Source organism: Pezoporus occidentalis, unplaced genomic scaffold (assembly GCF_034315485.1).
Source record: "Pezoporus occidentalis ecotype Australia unplaced genomic scaffold, CSIRO_AGI_Poc_V1 ctg18, whole genome shotgun sequence".
NCBI lineage: Eukaryota > Metazoa > Chordata > Aves > Psittaciformes > Psittacidae > Pezoporus > Pezoporus occidentalis.
Genome location: NW_026913640.1, coordinates 1,888,250 through 1,906,908, shown reverse-complemented (window position 1 = coordinate 1,906,908; position 18,659 = coordinate 1,888,250). Strand labels below are relative to the sequence as shown.

Genomic DNA, 18,659 nt, shown 5'->3' with positions numbered 1-18,659 from the left:
CAAGCACGCACAGGGAAGTGCAGAAGCAAATGATTAATGGCCCAAAGCTTTATTTGATCTGCTGCTACAATTAAGTAGTGGCTGGAAAAGCTCACTGGCCTCCCTCAGGTACTAATCCATATTGGGCTGTTTCAAAGAGTTCCTGGGAAAATGGAGCTTAGATAACCTCGTTAAAAGCTATCTGAGAGGCATTTCAGTTACATTAATGTACTATATGACTACTGAGGATATCCGTATGCTGCTCATACATAAAAATATGAATAAGTCATCTGCTGGGTAGCTCAGTTTCTTCAGTTATGTTTAAATGGTATATGGATGTGATGAGTGTTTGGAGATGAAGGATATTCACTGACTGAAAATGAGTTTAGTAAATAATCTCCATCTATATATTTGGGTAGGAGTGACACATGATCTTTGTATGACTGTGAGCTATGTGTTACACCTAATTACAGCATAAGACCTTGCTTGATGTATCCAGTTTTTGGATGATAGCTTTTACATTCAGTCACTTTGGATTGCATCTTGAGAAGTACCACAGCCGCCAAGGCACAGACGTTTTTAACAGCAGTTTCTTTAATGTGCTCTTACAGAACTGCAAAGGAGGGAAATCCCCCAATTTCCCATGCTGTCTGTTCTGGGGCATTATAATGCTAATACCTCACCTACATCTCATGCTGAGGTTTAAGCTGTTACTCTGCTTGCTCCTTTGCCTTCTCTATGGACTTTCAGAGGGCTTGTGTGCCACACAGGCTATATTATGGTTTGTCCGTGCAGGAACAGCCATGAGCATGGCAACTTAAACTCGGTCTGAGGTTCATGATAACCTTCTGGATTTTTTTTTCACAGACCTGCAATCTACCTGGCTGTTCCCCACCCTGCAGTGCTGCAGCTGTTGATTCTGTCTGAGCTTGCCCTCGTGCCTTGGGTGCATCCCACTTTTCCAGAACACTCTTCCAGTTTGTCAAGTTAATTTCACAAACCTAATCTTGCTTCTCAGCACAGTCACAGCCCTTCCCAGCACCACTGGTGGTGTTACCCTAAAATTTAGTAAGTGTGCTCTCTGTGTCATTATCCACACCACTGGTGAAAATCTTTGATGGCACAGGATAAACCGCTTCTTCAATCCTATTACAGGGCTCTGTATTTCCACCGCTCACAGCCGAGAGCCGCTCTCTTATGCAGCCGTGCAACCAGCTCTGCATCTGTCCCCTAGCTTAAGATTTACAAGGTGCTACAGCAGTCAAACCCACGCTTAAATCGACTAGAATCCCGTTGTTTTAACTTTACCGAGGAGCGCAGTCAAACCCTTGTGCCGCAGCTGTGCGCATCACTCCGCAGCTCTCCCTGCGCGCCCTCTCCCCACGTTTCGGATGTCTGGGACGGGCAGCGCGGGAGAGGGCGACGGCGGGGTCTCGGCTCTCGGCCCCACCACTCGTACCCGCCACCCGGGGCGGGTGGTGCTGTGCGCGGGGCAGCGCGGCCGGGCCCGCGGGGGGTGGCCCCCGCCGGGGTCTCCATGACGACCCGCCGCCGCTTGTGTTGTCAGGGCGGCGGCGCCGGGGGTTGCGACCAACAGCCGCCGCCACCGCCTCCATCGGCCGCCGCCTATATAGGGGCGGCGGGCGGGTACCTGGCGTGCTGGTTGCTTCCTCTCTGCGTTCTCGGACGTGCAGCGTTCTCGGTGGGCTAGTGGCGAGGGGGGCGAGCGTGCCCACCCGCCATCCTGCGGAGCGGGAGGGGCTGCCCGAGGGGGTTTATTTTATTGCAGCTTTATTTTGGTGCGTGGTTGTTTTTTGGTTGTAGTTGCCTCCGAAAGGTACCGACTTCTGGGCGATGCGCCGCACCGGGGAGAAGAGCCGGGCGGGGCGGCGGGAGCCCTGCCCCGCTGCCCCCCGCAGCTGCGGGCGGGCCGTGCTGGGGGTGCTGGCGGAGAACGGGCAGCAGCGGCCCAGCGCCCAGGTGAGCCTCGCAGCCCCGCTGGGCGCTTCGCGGGCCGGGGGCAGCTCCCCTGCGGCGGGCATGAGCGGTGTCCGCGCCTTCTCTCGAGGCTGTAGGTAAACGCCCGAGGCGGCGGGGTAAGGAGCTGCGTCCGGCTCCAGCTAATGAGCGTGAGTTGCCGAGAAACCCGCTAGTAACTGTTCGATCCTAATCTCCAGCTGCTTCCCCGTAGATATACTTCGAACAAGTAATCCACCCTGGAGGGAAGGGAGACGTGGTGGGGCTTTATGTGGGCGCATACCCTCTAAAGTGCAGGGCATAGATTAGGAAAAGTACATTCGCTGGTGCTTACCCAGAGGTCCCCTTGCCTTGAAGCTGGCCATGCTCCCTTCAACCTGTCAGAGTCTTCAAGGAGCTAAATCTCACAACAGAGTGTCTGCCTGCATTTCTATTCCTGCAGCCCTCCTGGGGTCTGCTGGTGTGGCAGGAAAAGGGTTACAGTGATGATTTACAGGACCTAAAATAACTACTGTTATATGTACACAATCTCTTCATGGTTGTGACTGTGCAAAGCCCCTAGCTCACTTGGTGGCTTACTGATAGCAGATGATGTAAAGGATTGCAGCCTGGTCACACATTGTAGTCCAAGAGGTTGTAATGTTTGAGCTCAAAAGTTCAAACTTGGATTTGTAAGTCAGCATTAGACGCTGCCTTGCAGGTGAAGTCCTTCATAAATCTGTGACAGTGCCTGAGCACTTCTGTTGTTACTTTAACCTGCTGCACTGGAAAGCAGCTGCTGTTTGCCAGAGCTGAATGTGGAGCAGATACTGCACTTGCCAGCCCCTTAGGAACTGAGCACCACCTTCTCCTCTCTCCCCTTGATGGTGGACACTGGGGATGAGGCTGCTCTCTTGGGTCCTGATTTTCACTACACCTCGCTCTTTTGGTGAGGACTTTGTTGCAGCAAGACTGCAGCAAGCTGAAGCACCAGCTGTAGCTGGTGTTTTTTTCCAGTGGGGTTTTATTATTGGTGTCTGTTAGGCAAGGAGAGTGATTTTTCTCTGCTAAAACAAATGATACTTACTGTTGTTTTCTTCCTGAGTTGCCCTCCCACAGCCTGTGTGCTCTGTTTCAGGATGTTACTGTTATCAGACGCTTCTCTGGCTCTGAAAACACTGTCGCTTCATCTGGAAAAGATGAATTACCCAAGCAAATGGTCAGTGCTGTGTCAAAGCAAGCATTTGCTATCTATGAGGATGAACCAGAAGAGAAAGAAAACTACAGCTGCCAAGTAGCCGAAGAGCTGGAATCAAGCCTGTGTGAACTGGATACTAGTGCAATGACTTCCAGTATTCACCTGCTGCTGGATCTGAGTACAGGTAACTCCTATAACAACTTAGATGGTACCCACAGCACGTGTAGGGTAGTTCTGAATTGTGATGCTGGTAACTTAGTGAGTAGCTTGTTATAAATAAATAACACTCAAGGTAACTTGGCATGTGTCTAGATGAGGCAAATAACTTAATCTTAGACATGGCAGGAGAAGGTGAAGAGGCTAATTACACAAATGTCTTGCTGCTTCCTGTTACCTGTTAGGATCTCCAATGGTAGTCGATACATCCTTCCAGTCCCAGCCTGAGGATCACATGGTAGATCCTGTAACTCTGACTGTGGGAGAGTATGCAGAAGACATTCATGAATACCTCCGGGAGGCTGAAGTGAGTGCTTTGGAACAAGCTTATAGGAATTTGTGGTCTCTGTGATGGGCCACAATACTGCAAAGAGGTATGGCTGTTCCAGGATAACCCAAGGCTGGACTACGGAGGAGAGAAATCAAGCAGTAAAAGCCGTCTCTGAAGGCAGCATGTAGACAAGTGATATTTTTCATGGTTATTCTTGTCCCTGAAAATCCCTACCATTAGAGCATCTCTTGACTCCTTGGGATGGAGAATTCATTCTTACAGATGGGAGTTTAATGCTGCAAAAGTACTAAAGCAGCCAGATGTGATGTCACTGACAGCTGTTTTGCTATAGTGTTTTTCTTCCTACCTTTCTGTATTGGAGCATTAAAGGGTATTCTCCCAGTAAGAAAGGGTGGGGGTGGAGGAGGGGAAATGTGATTTGTTCAGTCTCAGGTCCCTTTGAATGGCTCATATGTGCTTGATGGCAAAGGCTTTCCATAGTTCAAGTTTTTACTATTCTGCTACTAACACCATAGCTCCTATCTCTTCAGTGTAGGACTACTACTTTCTAGAGATTCTACTAGTTTTTAATACTATTAGCACTGTAGTTGTAGTTAGTAATAATGAGTAATTAATAGTGGAACAACTCATGCTCCTTTTGGTATAAGTATGAAGAATGTTAATCAGCTCAGCCATCAATAGCTCTCTTCAGGGTGAGCATTCTGATTCTCCAACTCTCTCCAAACAGGTACGATTCAGGCCCAAGCCCTGCTACATGAAGAAACAACCAGATATCACAACAGGAATGCGTGCCATCTTGGTAGACTGGCTGGTGGAAGTAGGGGAAGAATATAAACTTCGCACAGAGACTCTGTACTTGGCAGTGAACTTCCTGGACAGGTTTCTTTCCTGTATGTCTGTTCTCAGAGGGAAGTTGCAGCTTGTAGGAACAGCAGCAATGCTTCTGGCTGCGTAAGTTTATCTCCTTATCTGGGACCTAAAACTTATTTTTTGGATGAGTCTTCAGTTTAATTTGAAGGACTAAAGTTTGCAGTGGTAGGTAGCTTCTTGTGATATCTCAAGATTAGCAAGTTTGCGGACTTTGATGCTAGCAAAATTAAACATTTAATGTTTATGATGTGAAGAACTGTAGTGGGGAAAAGCATAGCAGCAGTAGCAAAACCACTGTTATGTTAGGCTGCTAGTCTGAAAGGCTAAAGTAGGTTCACAGCTGCAATCTGCAATTAGACTTCAACTGCTTTAAGTAGACAGGTTACCCAACATAGCCTAGGAGCACATGAAGATTTGTCTAGAGCTCATTGTTACTGAGGTGCACTCTGAGATCTTGCTATTAGTAAAGAACCAACAATGTAGTGTGTTTCTATCTAGACTGGCGAGTTAGAGTTGCTCTAAACATCTTTGCCCGAACTTGAAATTAAATTGAACTAGGCTGGAAGGACTAAAATAAGAGTTCTACACAAATTTTAGTGGTGTCATGTGCCCATCCTGATATGGGTTGAGCAGAAAGCTTTCTCTTACCATAACTTTCAAGCTGGCAAATGTCTTCTATATTCCTCCTACAGGAAGTATGAAGAGATCTACCCACCAGAAGTGGATGAATTTGTGTATATAACAGATGATACCTACACAAAGAGGCAGCTGCTAAGAATGGAACACCTGCTTCTCAAAGTGTTGACTTTTGACCTAACAGCCCCAACCATCAACCAGTTCCTCCTTCAGTATATTCAGAGGCATGAAGTCTGTATGAAGACAGAGAACTTTGCAAGGGTATGAGTTATTCTCCTTTTAGGGCAGTGAGAGAAGTGATCTGAAAAGCAGACCCACTTGTCTGCTCAGATACCTTTGTTAAATACAGGTTCTGCTACTGTATTATGCTCTGTGAGAAGATACGCTTTTTCTCATGTCAAGTCTTACCTCGGACTGTGCAGGCCTAAAACTGAATGTTTTGCAGCCTAGTGTCTTCAGTAGAAGGCTTGTGTGATTGCTTGATAAATGTCTCATAAGCCTAATTGAAGATTTCTGTCTGTCTAGTAAAGGGTAATGCATTGACCAAGCAGCTGGGTGGTGGAAATCTGGTGGTTTTTTGAAGAGTGCCTGCATGGCAAGTCTACCTTGGACATGGTGGTACTGTGTATTGCTACACAATGACACAGTATATACCTGTATAGGCAATCCTGCTCAGAAACTGGTTAACCCAAGCTTATGGCGTGTATCTGACCTGCTGCTTATCTGCAAGGTTTATAGGATTATACAATGGCTTTACTTCAGAAGAGCTCATGTTCCGTTTCTTAGAGTTGTCTGTTTATCCCTGATCTCTGAGTGAGATCAACCTGTATAAACAAGAGCCCTGAAGGATGAGAACATACATTTTCTAAGTATCTATCTGTAGAATTACATCAGAGCTGTTGATGGAAACAGAACCTCATATTAGTGTAGATTGTTTAGGCTTTAACAAGCTGTAGTCTTTCTATTTCCACTGAAATATGCTAAAGGGTCTTCTGTAAGATTGACAGGACTAGGATGCTATTTCTACCCATCTGATGTGCAGCTCATGTTTTTTACATGAAACTGAGACCACTGACAATTTTCAGTGCTTGCTGTATTGAACTGATTGCACCAGCTAGGCTCATGCTGTTTGAAAAACTTGTGGGTTTTTTGTTCAGTATCTTGCAGAGCTGAGTCTGCTTGAAGCTGATCCATTTCTGAAGTACCTTCCTTCGCAAACTGCTGCAGCAGCCTACTGTCTAGCAAACTATACGATGAACAGGTCTTTCTGGGTAAGAATAACAACTGCATGTTAATGAGTAGCTCACGCATTTTATGTTACTAGAATTAGGCTGAAAAGCAAAAGTAGTAGCTTCAATGTATGTTATGAAGGCTGAAATCCTAGGATGAGTAGCTTTTCCTGATCTAATGGAAATAACCTGATAAGTTAATATTAAACCAACCTGAAATATCCTGTCTCGTTTCTCAAATAAGAGACCCTGCTGTCTTGCTCAATTTCACTGAGTCTTTATGTAAGACCTTGTTAGTCTTTAACCTCCAAAACTTCTCCCCCAGATACCATTCAGGGGCTTCCTAGGAGGGAGGGGAAGCCTTAATGTGTCCAATGAAGTGATTATATGGAGTGGCAGCTTTACTGCAGGCCTTGATAGCTCTCTCAGCTGAGTAACAGCTTTGGAAGAGGACAGGACCCCAAAGAGATGTAATGGATTCCACATGCTTAGAGCAGAAGGAACTTCTGGTCAGATCTGGCACCAAGAAAGACCTAGAGTGAAACTGATGGCAGAATACACTTGAATTCTTTTCAAGCCTAAAAAAAAAAAAAACTAGCGTGAGCACTGATGTAGTGAAAATGGTTTATGCTTTTGTAGAAAATGCATCTCTTAGATGCATGATAGCTACACTAGAATAACACTGTTTTTTTCTCTTCTGGCCAGCCAGAAACACTTGCTGCATTCACTGGGTATTCATTAAGTGATATAGCGCCTTGCCTGACTGATCTGCATAAAGCATGCCTTGATGCTCCCCATTGCCAACTGCAAGCAATTAAGGAGAAGTATAAGCACTCAAAGTGAGTAACCAGGAAGACAATGTTTTGTAACTTGGAGGCTATAAGCACAGGATAACTCTGGTTTAGCAGCTTAGGCTACAGCTTCTATAGCTGACTGACTTCTCACAGTGGTCCACTTTTATTCCTGAAACAGAAGCCTCTGTCATGGCCTCTTTAGGGGAAAACTTTTGTATCAGGAGAGTTGTTCATACATAAGTATACACATGTAGGGAATAACAGTTCTGCAATGTTGCAGGATGATTCTTTCCTTCCCCAATGTCAATTTCCACTCCAGTGTAAAATGGTATCATTAAATTTGTCAGCTAAACTACTATCTTTAGTGATTGCATTTCTATTCCAGGTACCTGCAGGTGTCTCTTCTGGAGCCCCCAGCAGTTCTTCCTCTACAGTAGAGACTGGATTCTGGACTTGAAGGTTACTTTGTCCCAGTCAGTCCCATAACATTATATAGAGCATTGCAGGTTGTGTATCTAACCATAATGATCAGAATGGTTTTTAGCTAGCATTTTTAAATTGGATACCCCTTTAAAAAGGGAGTATTAGACTGTAGCTCTTAATAAACTGACAGCACTTTTAATAAATATCTTATTACACTGTTCTTCTGTCAGTCTTTCTGGCTCCAGTTAATATCTGCAATGACAGTGAGTGGAAAGGGTTATGGTTTTCTACACAAAAGGGCTTTTACAGTAGCTGGAGTGGATTGTGTGGCTGAAACCAAACTAAAACAACCTGACATCTCCATAGACACAAGTGACTTGATGCACTATCTTCTGATTATTTCTCTTCTGAGACAAGCTCATGTGGTTGTGAACAGAACCTGTTTTCTGCAGCTTGTTTACCATATCACAGCAAAAGCCTCCAGATGCACAGTGTCTGTGAATACTGAATTTATGTGTAGGAGACACCAATGTTGACTAAGAGACAAGCTTCCATTCATGGAGGTGAATAGGAGGATTGTTCTGCAGAGAGCTGGAGGAAGGGGAGATTGTGTCTGGCAGAGCCTTAGGAACCCTTCAAACAACTGGTGAACAAACTGCAGTAGAGAAGAGTGCTGAAAGTTGTGAGGTACTAGAGCAGTGGAGTTGACCTAGATGGCTGTTGTGTCATACTTGTGGTACTGAGTAGTCTTAAGGCATAGCTGTCTGAGATGACCTTTCCAGCCACTACAGCACTGCTCAACATGTCTGCTCTGCGGTGTAGAGAAACCTCACTCTTAGTAGGAAGGAGGGGGAGTGATAGGACAGGACTATCTTATCCTGAGCTGCTATGCTTGTCTTGTGCCCCCAGTTGCTCATGACCTAGTGTTTTTAAAAAAACAAATGAAAAGCTACCTTGAGTACTCTTAAATACAACCCCTGTCCAAAGTTGTTAGGTTGGTCAAAAAGTAGAGAGCAATATTCAACTCATCTAAATGGCAAGGTAAGTCTGAGGCATTTTCTTACTGTAAGAGTTTAAAACCTTCAGTGTTTACTGCTTCCTAAGGGAGTTATCTGTATGGGACATGTGCTTCCAAGCAAAAATATGCTTAACACTTGACATAATATGCAGTTCACCAGACTTAGTTAAGTACCAGCTAAGAAGCCTGTCACTTTAATTTTAAAACCTGGTTATACCAGTGTGTGCCATAAGGCTTTTCTTAGCTTCAGAGGTTTCACTTCCTTCTATGTGTAAGTTTTTACTTCCTCCTGCCTGCTCCCTGTTGCAGATGGTGAATCCTCTTAGTAATGCATACCCTTGTATTTCTCCAGAATGGAGTAATGCTAATGACTGATTAACCTGTCTCAAAATAAATATCCTTTAAGGGAAGGAAGCATTCAGTTTCAGTCTAGCCTATGCCCGTCTTGATCTCTTGCTTCAAACACTTCATAGTCCAGTAAATGAATTTGTTTTGGGTTTTAATGTAATGATGTATGATCAGATACCCCAGATGTACCAGCTCATTTATGGTGTTTCAGGCTGAGCATAAGGTTTCCTGAAATGCCATGTTAATAAGCCTTACTCTACTGAAGTAATAGTGCTTACTGATCTGCAATTTCTGTAGTGTTGAGTATTTGGGAAGCAGTAATCTATCTCACATACATAACTGTTCTCCTAGTGTTAGAGCAGTTTGACTTGCATCACAGTAATAATGGGGAAGAGATGAGTTTTGGTCGTACGAACAGTCTATGACCACAGTTGTGTCTGTTCCTGTACCAAGAGATTTGGTGCATCTAATGGAGTAGGAGGTGTCCAGGTCTGAATTTACTAAATGTTTTACCATGTGATGTCTTCCTAGAGGCCGAACTTCTGTTGTACTTTTTTTAGTCTACCTAGCTGCAAAACGGAAAATAGTTGCCTTTACCTTCCCTGAAGCTTTTATTTTCTGACATACAAAATTTCCTGATACTATTTTTTTTTCAACTACAGTATCTGAAGATGACTGCTTCATCTGCTTTCTTGTTTTGTCATTATTTTGCAACTGAGCTAGTGACTTAAATCTTTTTTTAGATTAAAGGCTAAAAAGGGAAAATGAAAAAAAAACTAGTTAAGGTGAAGAATTGCATAATGCTGCAGTTTGAATGCTGCTAAGTTTGTGCAATATGGATTAAACTTTAATTTGTGAGACAGAAGAAACTGATCTTGAAATGATTTCATCTGAGATCTGTGGGTAATAATGGCATTTTGAATGTTCCTGTTGGGTTCTCGCTTCGTTTTGTTGTATTTGTCTTACTTGGAGCAAGGAAATGTCTTGCTGCTTTTCTGACTGAGCCTTGACTCTTGCAAAGTAAAAACTGGGTTCTATATCCTCTCTCATTCTATGTAAGTCACTGCACTTACCACACGAGGGGTAGGCTAGAGTTATCTCCTCTGTAGCTGGTACTTGACATCAAGGAATAAGAGATGGTTCAGTTGGGCATATTGTGATAATGAAGGTGAAATAATGCTGCTGTAAAAGATTAAAAGCTTAAATGCAGATGCAAACCCACTTAAGAGCACTTAAAAATGATGTACTGAAGATGATCCAGTATATAAAAACATGGATTTATAAGAAGGGAGATGAAAGCAACCCAAAGAAGTTTTAAGCTTTCACTGATCTTTCTGCCTTTGCTATACAGAAAAACTAAGACCTATAAAGCTCACAGCCTTATGTGGTGTTTGAAACAAACAGAACCAGATGTCTTGAAGACAGCCATATATCCTGGAAAAGAAATAAAGGGGAGTCAATATGAAGATTAAACAGAGGTAGTTGCAGTTCTTGACCATCCCATTTGTAGATCACAACCACAAAATATGAAAATTTATTCTGTGGTTTTTTGTTTTGTTTTTTTTTTTTTAGGTCAGGCAATATTTAAACAGTTGCAGTTCCAGAAATGTCAAGCCTGGTCTTGCTCACTTAGATCTGCTGTGAAGATCAGTCTGACTTTCAGCATATGTATTTCAAAGGGGAATAGGTGAATACTGAGTTCTATGTAGGTCACACTGTCTTCCCCCTATTAAAATGTATTTGGACAACACACTGGGAGTAAAGCCTACTGGTGAGACAGCAGGATGAGCACATCCAAGTTGCTTTGAGTAATCATTCAGTTTTCTGGAGTGGGTTGGAACTGAAAAGTGTTGAAGATTAAGTTTGATGTTCAGTTCCAGAGCTCGTTAACACTGGTATTAGAAAGCAACACTAGCTCCCTAATCTTATTCTAGCAGTTTCCATACTATCATGCTGTGACTCAAATGACTCAAATGTGCTGTGGTTACATGATCCCATTTTTTCTATGTTGTAATTTTTGTTTTTTTTTTTATCAATAACTTCTAAAATTAAATATTGTAACTGCATCTGGTGACCTGAGAAAGCTGTTCTTTATAGCTGTGGATGTATTGTGGATCCATTGTTCACTTAAGACTAAAATGGACAAGCAGAGCTCAATCCTCTAGGAAGGTACTGATTTAGCACTTATCATCTGCCTTTGTTTTCCTCTTCTCTGGAGGTGAGTTAAAGACGTCTGAGAGGCAATTGGGTAATTGGAGAGAATGATTTAACTGTGGTCAGGATAGTTGAGCTGTTAATTTAGGACTGATGTCTGCCTTACTGAGAAACCTGGCTGTGTGAATAGTCTGTGTACATCCTGCCTGTTGTAATTTCTACAAATGACTAAAATTAGCTCTGATCACTGAGGTTGGTACTTATTTTAGCCAGTGACCTTGAAGCAGCTTGTGGGACTGCTCTTAAGGATGAGAAACAGGCCAGCAGCATCTGTGATTTCTTCCTGGAATCAAGCTTTTTGTCTTGCAATTTTCCTCAGCACTCACTGCCCCAGGGCAAGATCATCTTGGTGTACTGAAGAGCTGGGCAGGCTCTACTAAGTGGATGTGGCCTGGAGGAGGTACAACCCATCCACTACTACTCAGATGTTCTAAAACACTGTCTGAGTCTTGCAAATGTTGTTAGGTCCTCTGCTGGTTACAGTGGATGTATAAATTTTCCCATTGCGTCAGATAATGCAGAGTCTCACAGAATACTTATTTTTGGCTCTTGTCTGCTTCATAATTATTCTCTTGTATCCTAATCTCAGACTTTCTCTTGGATGTTTGTTCTGATTGCATCCACTTACTGTAAAAAATGCTACAAACCTCTGCATGATGAGGTGCCCGTAATGAACGCACCTGGCAACACATTTATGGAGGATGTGCACTTTATCTGGTGTTCCTGCAGAGACAGAGAAACATTAGCTTAGAAAGCATGTGTGATGAGTAGCTAAGAGAGCCAGTCCCAGCTCTTCTTGTGCCATGCTTGGGGTTTGTTAACATAGATGGCAGCAGCAGTGCAAATATTGAAGAGAATTAGCACAGACAAACTTCCAGGACAATTTAGAGAAAGATACTGAACATACATGGTTAATCCTAAAGAACATGCCTACATTCATCAAATTAACTTCTGTCTAAACTAAGCCAAGACAAGGAAGACCAGCCAGTCCTGGCACTATTTTTCCTGAAGATGCTAAAATTATGGCTCTGTCCTGGAGTTTGTACAGTGCTTGTCTGGCTAGGCTGTGCTGGTACTGAAAAACAATAGTGGGCTGAGCAAGTACTGGTTCCTGGCCAAATGTCTGTCTCTGTTTGGCTTGCTTCCATGATGCTTAGGGCTAGTTCCTTTTCCAAGCAGATTTATCCTGGGGAGAGCTTGTTGGAGCAGGACAAAATTGTTTGTGTGAGCTAAGAGGCTGTGTGGTTGGTTGTGTCCAGTGCTTGTGCTTGCTGTCTGACCCGCTTTTGTCTTAGTAATGTGCTCAGAATGACCAAGTGTCACAGACACTGATACAAGTGAATACCTAGCTAAATTGAAAGAAGTTCTCAGTCCTTGTCTTTCAGACCCTCTTTATTTGAACACAGAGGACTATTACAGAACTTAAGTGCTGTGAAGATCAGGCTAATGATAAAGCATAGAGTTCTGGCAAGAATAGCCTTCTCCTTCCGCCATGTGCAGCCAAGTTGCCTTTTGTATTTCTTTATTATTGTTTGTGTTTTGATGTGGAAATAACTTGGAAAAAGAAGGTAAGAGAGCCCTAGATCTCACAGTATGCAACAGATTAGGCATTTGGTAATAATTAGTGGGCTGCTTACAGCAGAATACTGTAAATGCTATCCTTGTCTGGGTAGAAACTGAAGTGCAACGTACATCTCGATCAACTTACATTTAGTTTTTTTGTTTCTCAGAAAGAGGATAAAAGTATCTGGAAATTAACAAAATGGATGGCAAAACAGACTGCAGATGAGCAGTAACAGTAGCGCTGTTTTCCAATCTGGTAATGGAGTGAGATGTCTAGGGGGCAAACCAGGTTCACTCCAAGCTATATTTGCATAGTACATGCTTAGGAGCAAGATGCCTGTCCCAGTGCTGTGATGTATTGTCACCTCTAGTTACCAAAGAGGCACATAAAAATATTCTCAGTTTCAGCCGTGCAAAGAAATACCTGGAGATTTTAATTGTGTTAAACCAGAAGAGTGAATCGACTTAGTATCACCGGTATTTTTTACTGTATTCTGCTGATCTCCGAAGAATACAGCCAGAAGAGGGCACCAGCGTCCTTGGTTCGTGGCTTGAGGGGACAGTCAGCCTCAGCCTTTCCCAAAAGGATGTTGGGTCAGAGTTCAAGAAGGTTATCTGCTCTTGGATTCATATTTACATGGTTTTTGGGTGCTAGCAACATGTGAGATCCCTGCAACATACGGGTATGTTCAGGTATTTTCTCGTTAAATGTAACCAGAATTTAGTGAAGCTGCAATAAAAGGTGGTCAGCCATGCTGTCTAGCACTCATACATGGTGCTTCAGGGATACTTGAAGAAAATAAATGCAACTTTTCAGAATATCTGTAGTATTGTACTGTGAAGTTTGACTTTTGCACTAGTTTATCCAAGGCTTTCAGTTAGATCTTCTTCCTGGCTATACAAATCAGGCTATCAGATGTTGGCTTACCCTGTCTTAAACAGATTTTAAGTTTAAAACCATGATGGAAGTTGTTAATGTTCATGATGTAAGTGTTCTGTTGAAGCAGGTCTGATGGAGAAGCATCTCTTTATATTATAGGTTGGGCAGATGAAGCTTTTGTAGTATTACAGAGCTTGTATAATGTCCTGGGTTCAGCAGTAGCAGTCATTTTTCCCCTTCTTGGTAGCTGGTGCAGTGCAATGTTTTGACTTTCAGCTCAGGAACAGAGCTGATAACAACGATGTTTTGGTTTGGCCAAGGACTTTGTGAGCCTCATGCTCTGCCAGGGAGGAGGGGAAGCCAGGAGGAAGCAGAGACAGGACACCTGACCCAAACTGACCAAAGAGGTATTCCATACCACAGCACGTCATGCCCAGGATGTAACTGGGAGTTAGCCGGAAGGGCTGGGAGACTGCAGGGTTGGAGGAGGTATCGGTCAGAGCTTGGTCGGGCTGGGGGGGCGAGTTATCGGTCGGCTGGTGGTGAGGTGTTGTATTCTCTTCCCTTGTTATTTCTCTTTATCATTATTATTATTGGTGGTAGCAGTAGTGATTTGTGTTATACCTTAGTTACTAAACTGTTCTTATCTCAACCCGTGGGAGTTGCATTCTTTTCGATTCTCCTCTCCATCCCTCCGAGAGCAGGGGGAGGGCAAGAAAAGGGGGGGAAGTGAGTGAACAAGTTACCGGACTGGGTTTAAACCACGACATATAGCTTGTGCAGGAGAGAGGGGAATTCCTGTCAGATGATTCAGCCCTCTTTGGAGAAAGGGAGAAAATCTATGACTCTTGCTCATTGAAAACTTTATTGTTAGTTCTTGTTCCAGGCTAATCTAGCTAGATGGAGAACGGTTGCTTATGACAATTATTGCCCAGTTTATGGTGTTCAAGTGTAATTTTTCTTAGTCATGTTTTCCTTGTCCTGTTCAAAACTTAAATTGAGTTTTACTTTCACAAGCTTCTCATATATTCAAATATATAGTCTCTTTTTTTTTTTCTTTTTTCCAAAATGTATTTTCTCTTATCTCTAGCCTTTAAAGGGAAGGCAGGAGGTGTGCTGGTAGAGTCAGTAGAAAGCTTGTATCCAGAGCAGTCAACTGAGTGCTGCAGCAATGATCAAAATAATTTAATGCAAAACTTGTCAGTAAAGCATTTTAGTCAAATGGAAATATTTTCTCCTTGGACATATATGTTGCTGAGCTGTGACTGACCCTAGGTGCCTTACACTTTTTGAGCTTTTGGGGTTATCTGTACAGATGTTTGTAAGACAGCTGCTGAACCAGTTGTTGTGCACAGAGGCAAGGGGTGCCTGAGGTGCTCCGTAGACGAGAGGAAAACAGATATTCTGGCTAATAGTAGCACTTTTGGGAGGTGTTGCTGTAAAGGTATGGGGTTCAGCAGAGCATGTTCACATCATGCATACAACCATAGAATGGTTTGGGCTGGAAGGGACCTTGAAGATCATCTAGCTCTAATTGCCCTGCCATGGGCAGGGACACCTTCCACTAGAGCAGGTTGCTTCAAGCCCTGTCTGATCTGGCCCTGAACACTTCCGAGGGTGGGGCAGCTACATGCACATCTTCAGTAGGCACTTGAACATCCATAAACAAATGCAGTTCTCCACAAATGCCTGTACATCTGATAGCTGAGTATTGTACACCTTCCTCTGTCTTTTCATTCGGTGACTACTCATGACTTTTCAGATGATGCAGAATGAGGATGTGGCTCTGCAGAGGCTGCAAGATAACACTGTGCAGGGCTCCTGGCCCAGAGCCAGCAAAAAAATGAATCTCCCATCATGCAGGACTGACACACTAGTGCTGAACAGAGCACACCCACTTTTAAAACCATCTCCCTGCACCAAGTTTTAACTGTGAAGCTGGGTCCTAATCTTCTTTAGCTGGTTATCCTGCATCACCTGGTGAAAGAACAAGCCCAGCAGGGAGTAATCAAGCTCTGATAGCTCTGGTTTGTTTGGTTTTCTTTTAGCAAGTAATCAGGGCAGAAAGCTGTGCTGCAGTTTGCCAGACTATGCCTCATAAAACTGTACTTTCTGTAAATACCTTCTTGTCTTAGTACACGAACACTAGGCCATCATAAAAGTCACAGCACAAGCACTGCCAGTGCTCCCAGACCACTGATCAGGGCAGTATATAGGGGATGTACGAGTAGGTTCTACTTTTTAATACTGTTCTCTGGGTCAATTCAGAGGTTACTGCCTGGGAACTGCTGATCTCTGTAACTTCCACTTGTGTTAAAGCAAATGCTGACTGCATTTGAATGGCAAAATCCTTTATTGTCAGCTGAAATCTCCAGAACCTCTCATAGCTAACTTGTAAAGCCAAAAGCTTATTTTTTTTTTTCTTTTAAACAAGCAAGACCAAAAAATCCGCACAGCAAACTTAAATTGACTAACCTAATTACCAAGAAGACCACATCCTCAATATTGTCAATATTGTATTGTCAATATTGTATCAATACTGTACTGAATTGTTGCTAGAAGAACACAATATTTATTTAACTTAATTAAATAAACATTGATATTAATTAAAAATCTTTGTTCAACATCTTTGTTGGTGACATGGGCAGTGGGAGTGAGTGTGCCCTCAGCAAGTTTGCCGATGACACCAAGCTGTGTGGTTCAGTTGGTACACTGGAGGCAAGGAATGCCATCCAGAGGGACCTTGACACGCTTGTGAGGTGGGCTGATGCCAACCTCATGAAGTTTAACCGTGCCAAGTGCCAGGTCCTACACCTGGGTCGGAGCAATCCCAGGCACAGCTACAGGGTGGGCAGAGAAGAGATTCAGAGCAGCCCTGAGGAAGAAGGACTTGGGGGTGTTGGTCAATGAGAAAATGAACATGAGCCAGCTTCAGTGTGCACTTGCAGCCCAGAAAGCCAACTGTATCCTGAGCTGCATCAAAAGGAGTGTGACCAGCAGGTCGAAGGAGGTGATCCTGCCCCTCTACTCTGCTCTCGTGAGACCTCCCCTGGAGTATTGTGTGCAGTTCTGGTGTCCTCAACATAAAAAGGATCATGGAACTGTTGGAACAAGTCCAGAGGAGGGCCACGAGGATGATCAGGGGACTGGAGCACCTCCCCTATGAAGACAGGCTGAGAAAGTTGGGGCTGTTCAGCCTGGAGAAGAGAAGGCTGTGTGGAGACCTCATAGCAGCATTTTAGTATCTGAAGGGGGCCTATAGGGATGCTGGGGAGGGACTCTTCATTAGGGACTGTAGTGACAGGACAAGGGGTAATGGGTTAAAACTTAAACCGGAGAAGTTTAGATTGGATATAAGGAAGAAATTCTTTCCTATTAGGGTGGTGAGGCACTGGAATGTGTTGCCCAGGGAGGTTGTGAATGCTCCATCCCTGGCAGCGTTCAAGGCCCGGTTGGACAAAGCCTTGGGTGGCATGGTTTAGTGTGAGGTGTCCCTGCCCATGGCAGGGGGATTGGAACTAGATGAACTTAAGGTCCTTTCCAACCCTCACTATTCTATGATTCTAAAAAGTTGCTGTTTCTTCCATCTGTAGAAGAGAAACTTGTGGATGTTTTGGGTAGGGAAAAGCCTCCACAGGTGGTTGGTGAGTGTCTGAAAACACAGTGTTTTTAGAATCCTTGTTTGGTGGGGTTTTGTATGGTGTGACATGAGTCATCACTCCAAGGATGCTCAAAGAGTTTTTGGGAATTTCTTTGTGCTAGTTCATGTTAAGGATACTGAAAAATTCAAGAGTAACATCAAGTGTAATGGTACAAAATTCAATGTAACATTAAAGTTAAAAAGCTCATTATAGTATTAAATGTAATGAATCTGTCTGTCCTTGATCTATAAGTGACTTTGCTAAAGGATTAAAGGCCATTACTGGACTTTGTTTACTACACTTGTCAAGTGGCACTATCCTGAACTAGTGAAGTCTTTGCTAAATCTCATACTGTCTTCAAATGGGGCCTGCATTTCACCTGGAATGTGAATGACCTGAAGTCAGCAGCTTATTGCCTTTTTCTAGAAACCTGGGAAGGCTATTATGAATACTGGACCCAACAGCAAATGTCAAAGAAATATTTAATATAGTGCAACTAGCTTATGATTATTATTGTCTATAGAGAGTTGATTCTGTATCAGCTCATAAAATGTTAACTACAGCTTGTTTACCCCATGGTCAAGGTTTAAGATAGGAATAGGATTTACAGATATTTTACTATCTGTGCTCTGTGTCCAGGACTGATGTGGAAATCTCTGAAAGCCCATCAACAAAAGAAGTGTTGGCATGTGAGTCTGCTTTGTTTGGTAAAAAGCTTAGCTCCTTGTGTTTTTCTCTAAGGAAAGCTTTATATGTCACTCTGGAGAACCAAACAAACACAGAAGCTTGCTCCAGTGTTCGCTGTTAAGCACTTGAAGCGAAATGAGTGGGTGGCCTTATTGTGGCTGATCCTGTTGTGCAGGGGCTGAACAGGAGCATGGCTTCCTCTAGTTCAGGGAGCTCCTAACATTGATCTCTCTTTTGCTTGATTCACTGAGTCTCATTTGTGCTAATGCTGGTTCTAATAAATGTGTTGTAGTGTCCTGTTGAACAGAATGCCTTTCATTTGTTCTGCCAGTGGTTCTGCTCTCTACGTTTTAAATTACTCTGGGTATGCACAGTCTCACAATGTATTTCAGCTATAAAAGAAATAAATATATATATATGAAATTTGAAACAAGTAGCATGTTAGGATAGTTGTGGGCAATGGTTAACTAGAAGGCCTGTTGCAGTTCATACTTTGCCAACAAAAAGTGATTAATTTTTTGCTAAATATAGTCAGCGTATAGAAGCCTTAATTGACACTGTCCGTAGAAGCATAGATTTTTAAAGTCAAAAGACATTGTCAGGTTCTGATATTTTCTAAACCTGTTTAAAACCACATTTGCTGCTAAATCACCCTTGATACTAAAACTCTCTATTTTCACGTCTACATGTCTCAGTCTAATTTCAAGTCCTTTAG

The 18,659-nt window shown here is 43.2% G+C and overlaps 1 protein-coding gene across 1 annotated transcript; it reads left to right on the top strand.

Annotated features, from left to right (window-relative positions):
- Positions 1 to 1,501: 1,501 nt before the first annotated feature.
- Positions 1,502 to 7,813, top strand: CCNA1 (cyclin A1). The gene is made up of 9 exons (XM_062614992.1): positions 1,502 to 1,681; positions 1,804 to 1,959; positions 3,074 to 3,317; positions 3,535 to 3,656; positions 4,369 to 4,592; positions 5,204 to 5,408; positions 6,305 to 6,418; positions 7,082 to 7,215; positions 7,556 to 7,813. The coding sequence occupies exons 1-9, from the start codon at positions 1,517 to 1,519 to the stop codon at positions 7,605 to 7,607; spliced, it is 1,416 nt and encodes a 471-aa protein (XP_062470976.1). The 5' UTR covers positions 1,502 to 1,516; the 3' UTR covers positions 7,608 to 7,813.
- Positions 7,814 to 18,659: the final 10,846 nt, after the last annotated feature.

What these genes read in the sequence shown, in the direction of transcription:
- CCNA1 (XM_062614992.1), top strand. Translation starts at nt 1,517, where the DNA reads ATGACGACCCGCCGCCGCTTGTGTTGTCAGGGCGGCGGCGCCGGGGGT. An exon ending in TCGGACGTGCAGCGTTCTCG is followed by an intron (nt 1,682 to 1,803) that starts GTGGGCTAGTGG and finishes TTTTGGTTGTAG; the next exon opens with TTGCCTCCGAAAGGTACCGA. An exon ending in AATACCTCCGGGAGGCTGAA is followed by an intron (nt 3,657 to 4,368) that starts GTGAGTGCTTTG and finishes CTCTCCAAACAG; the next exon opens with GTACGATTCAGGCCCAAGCC.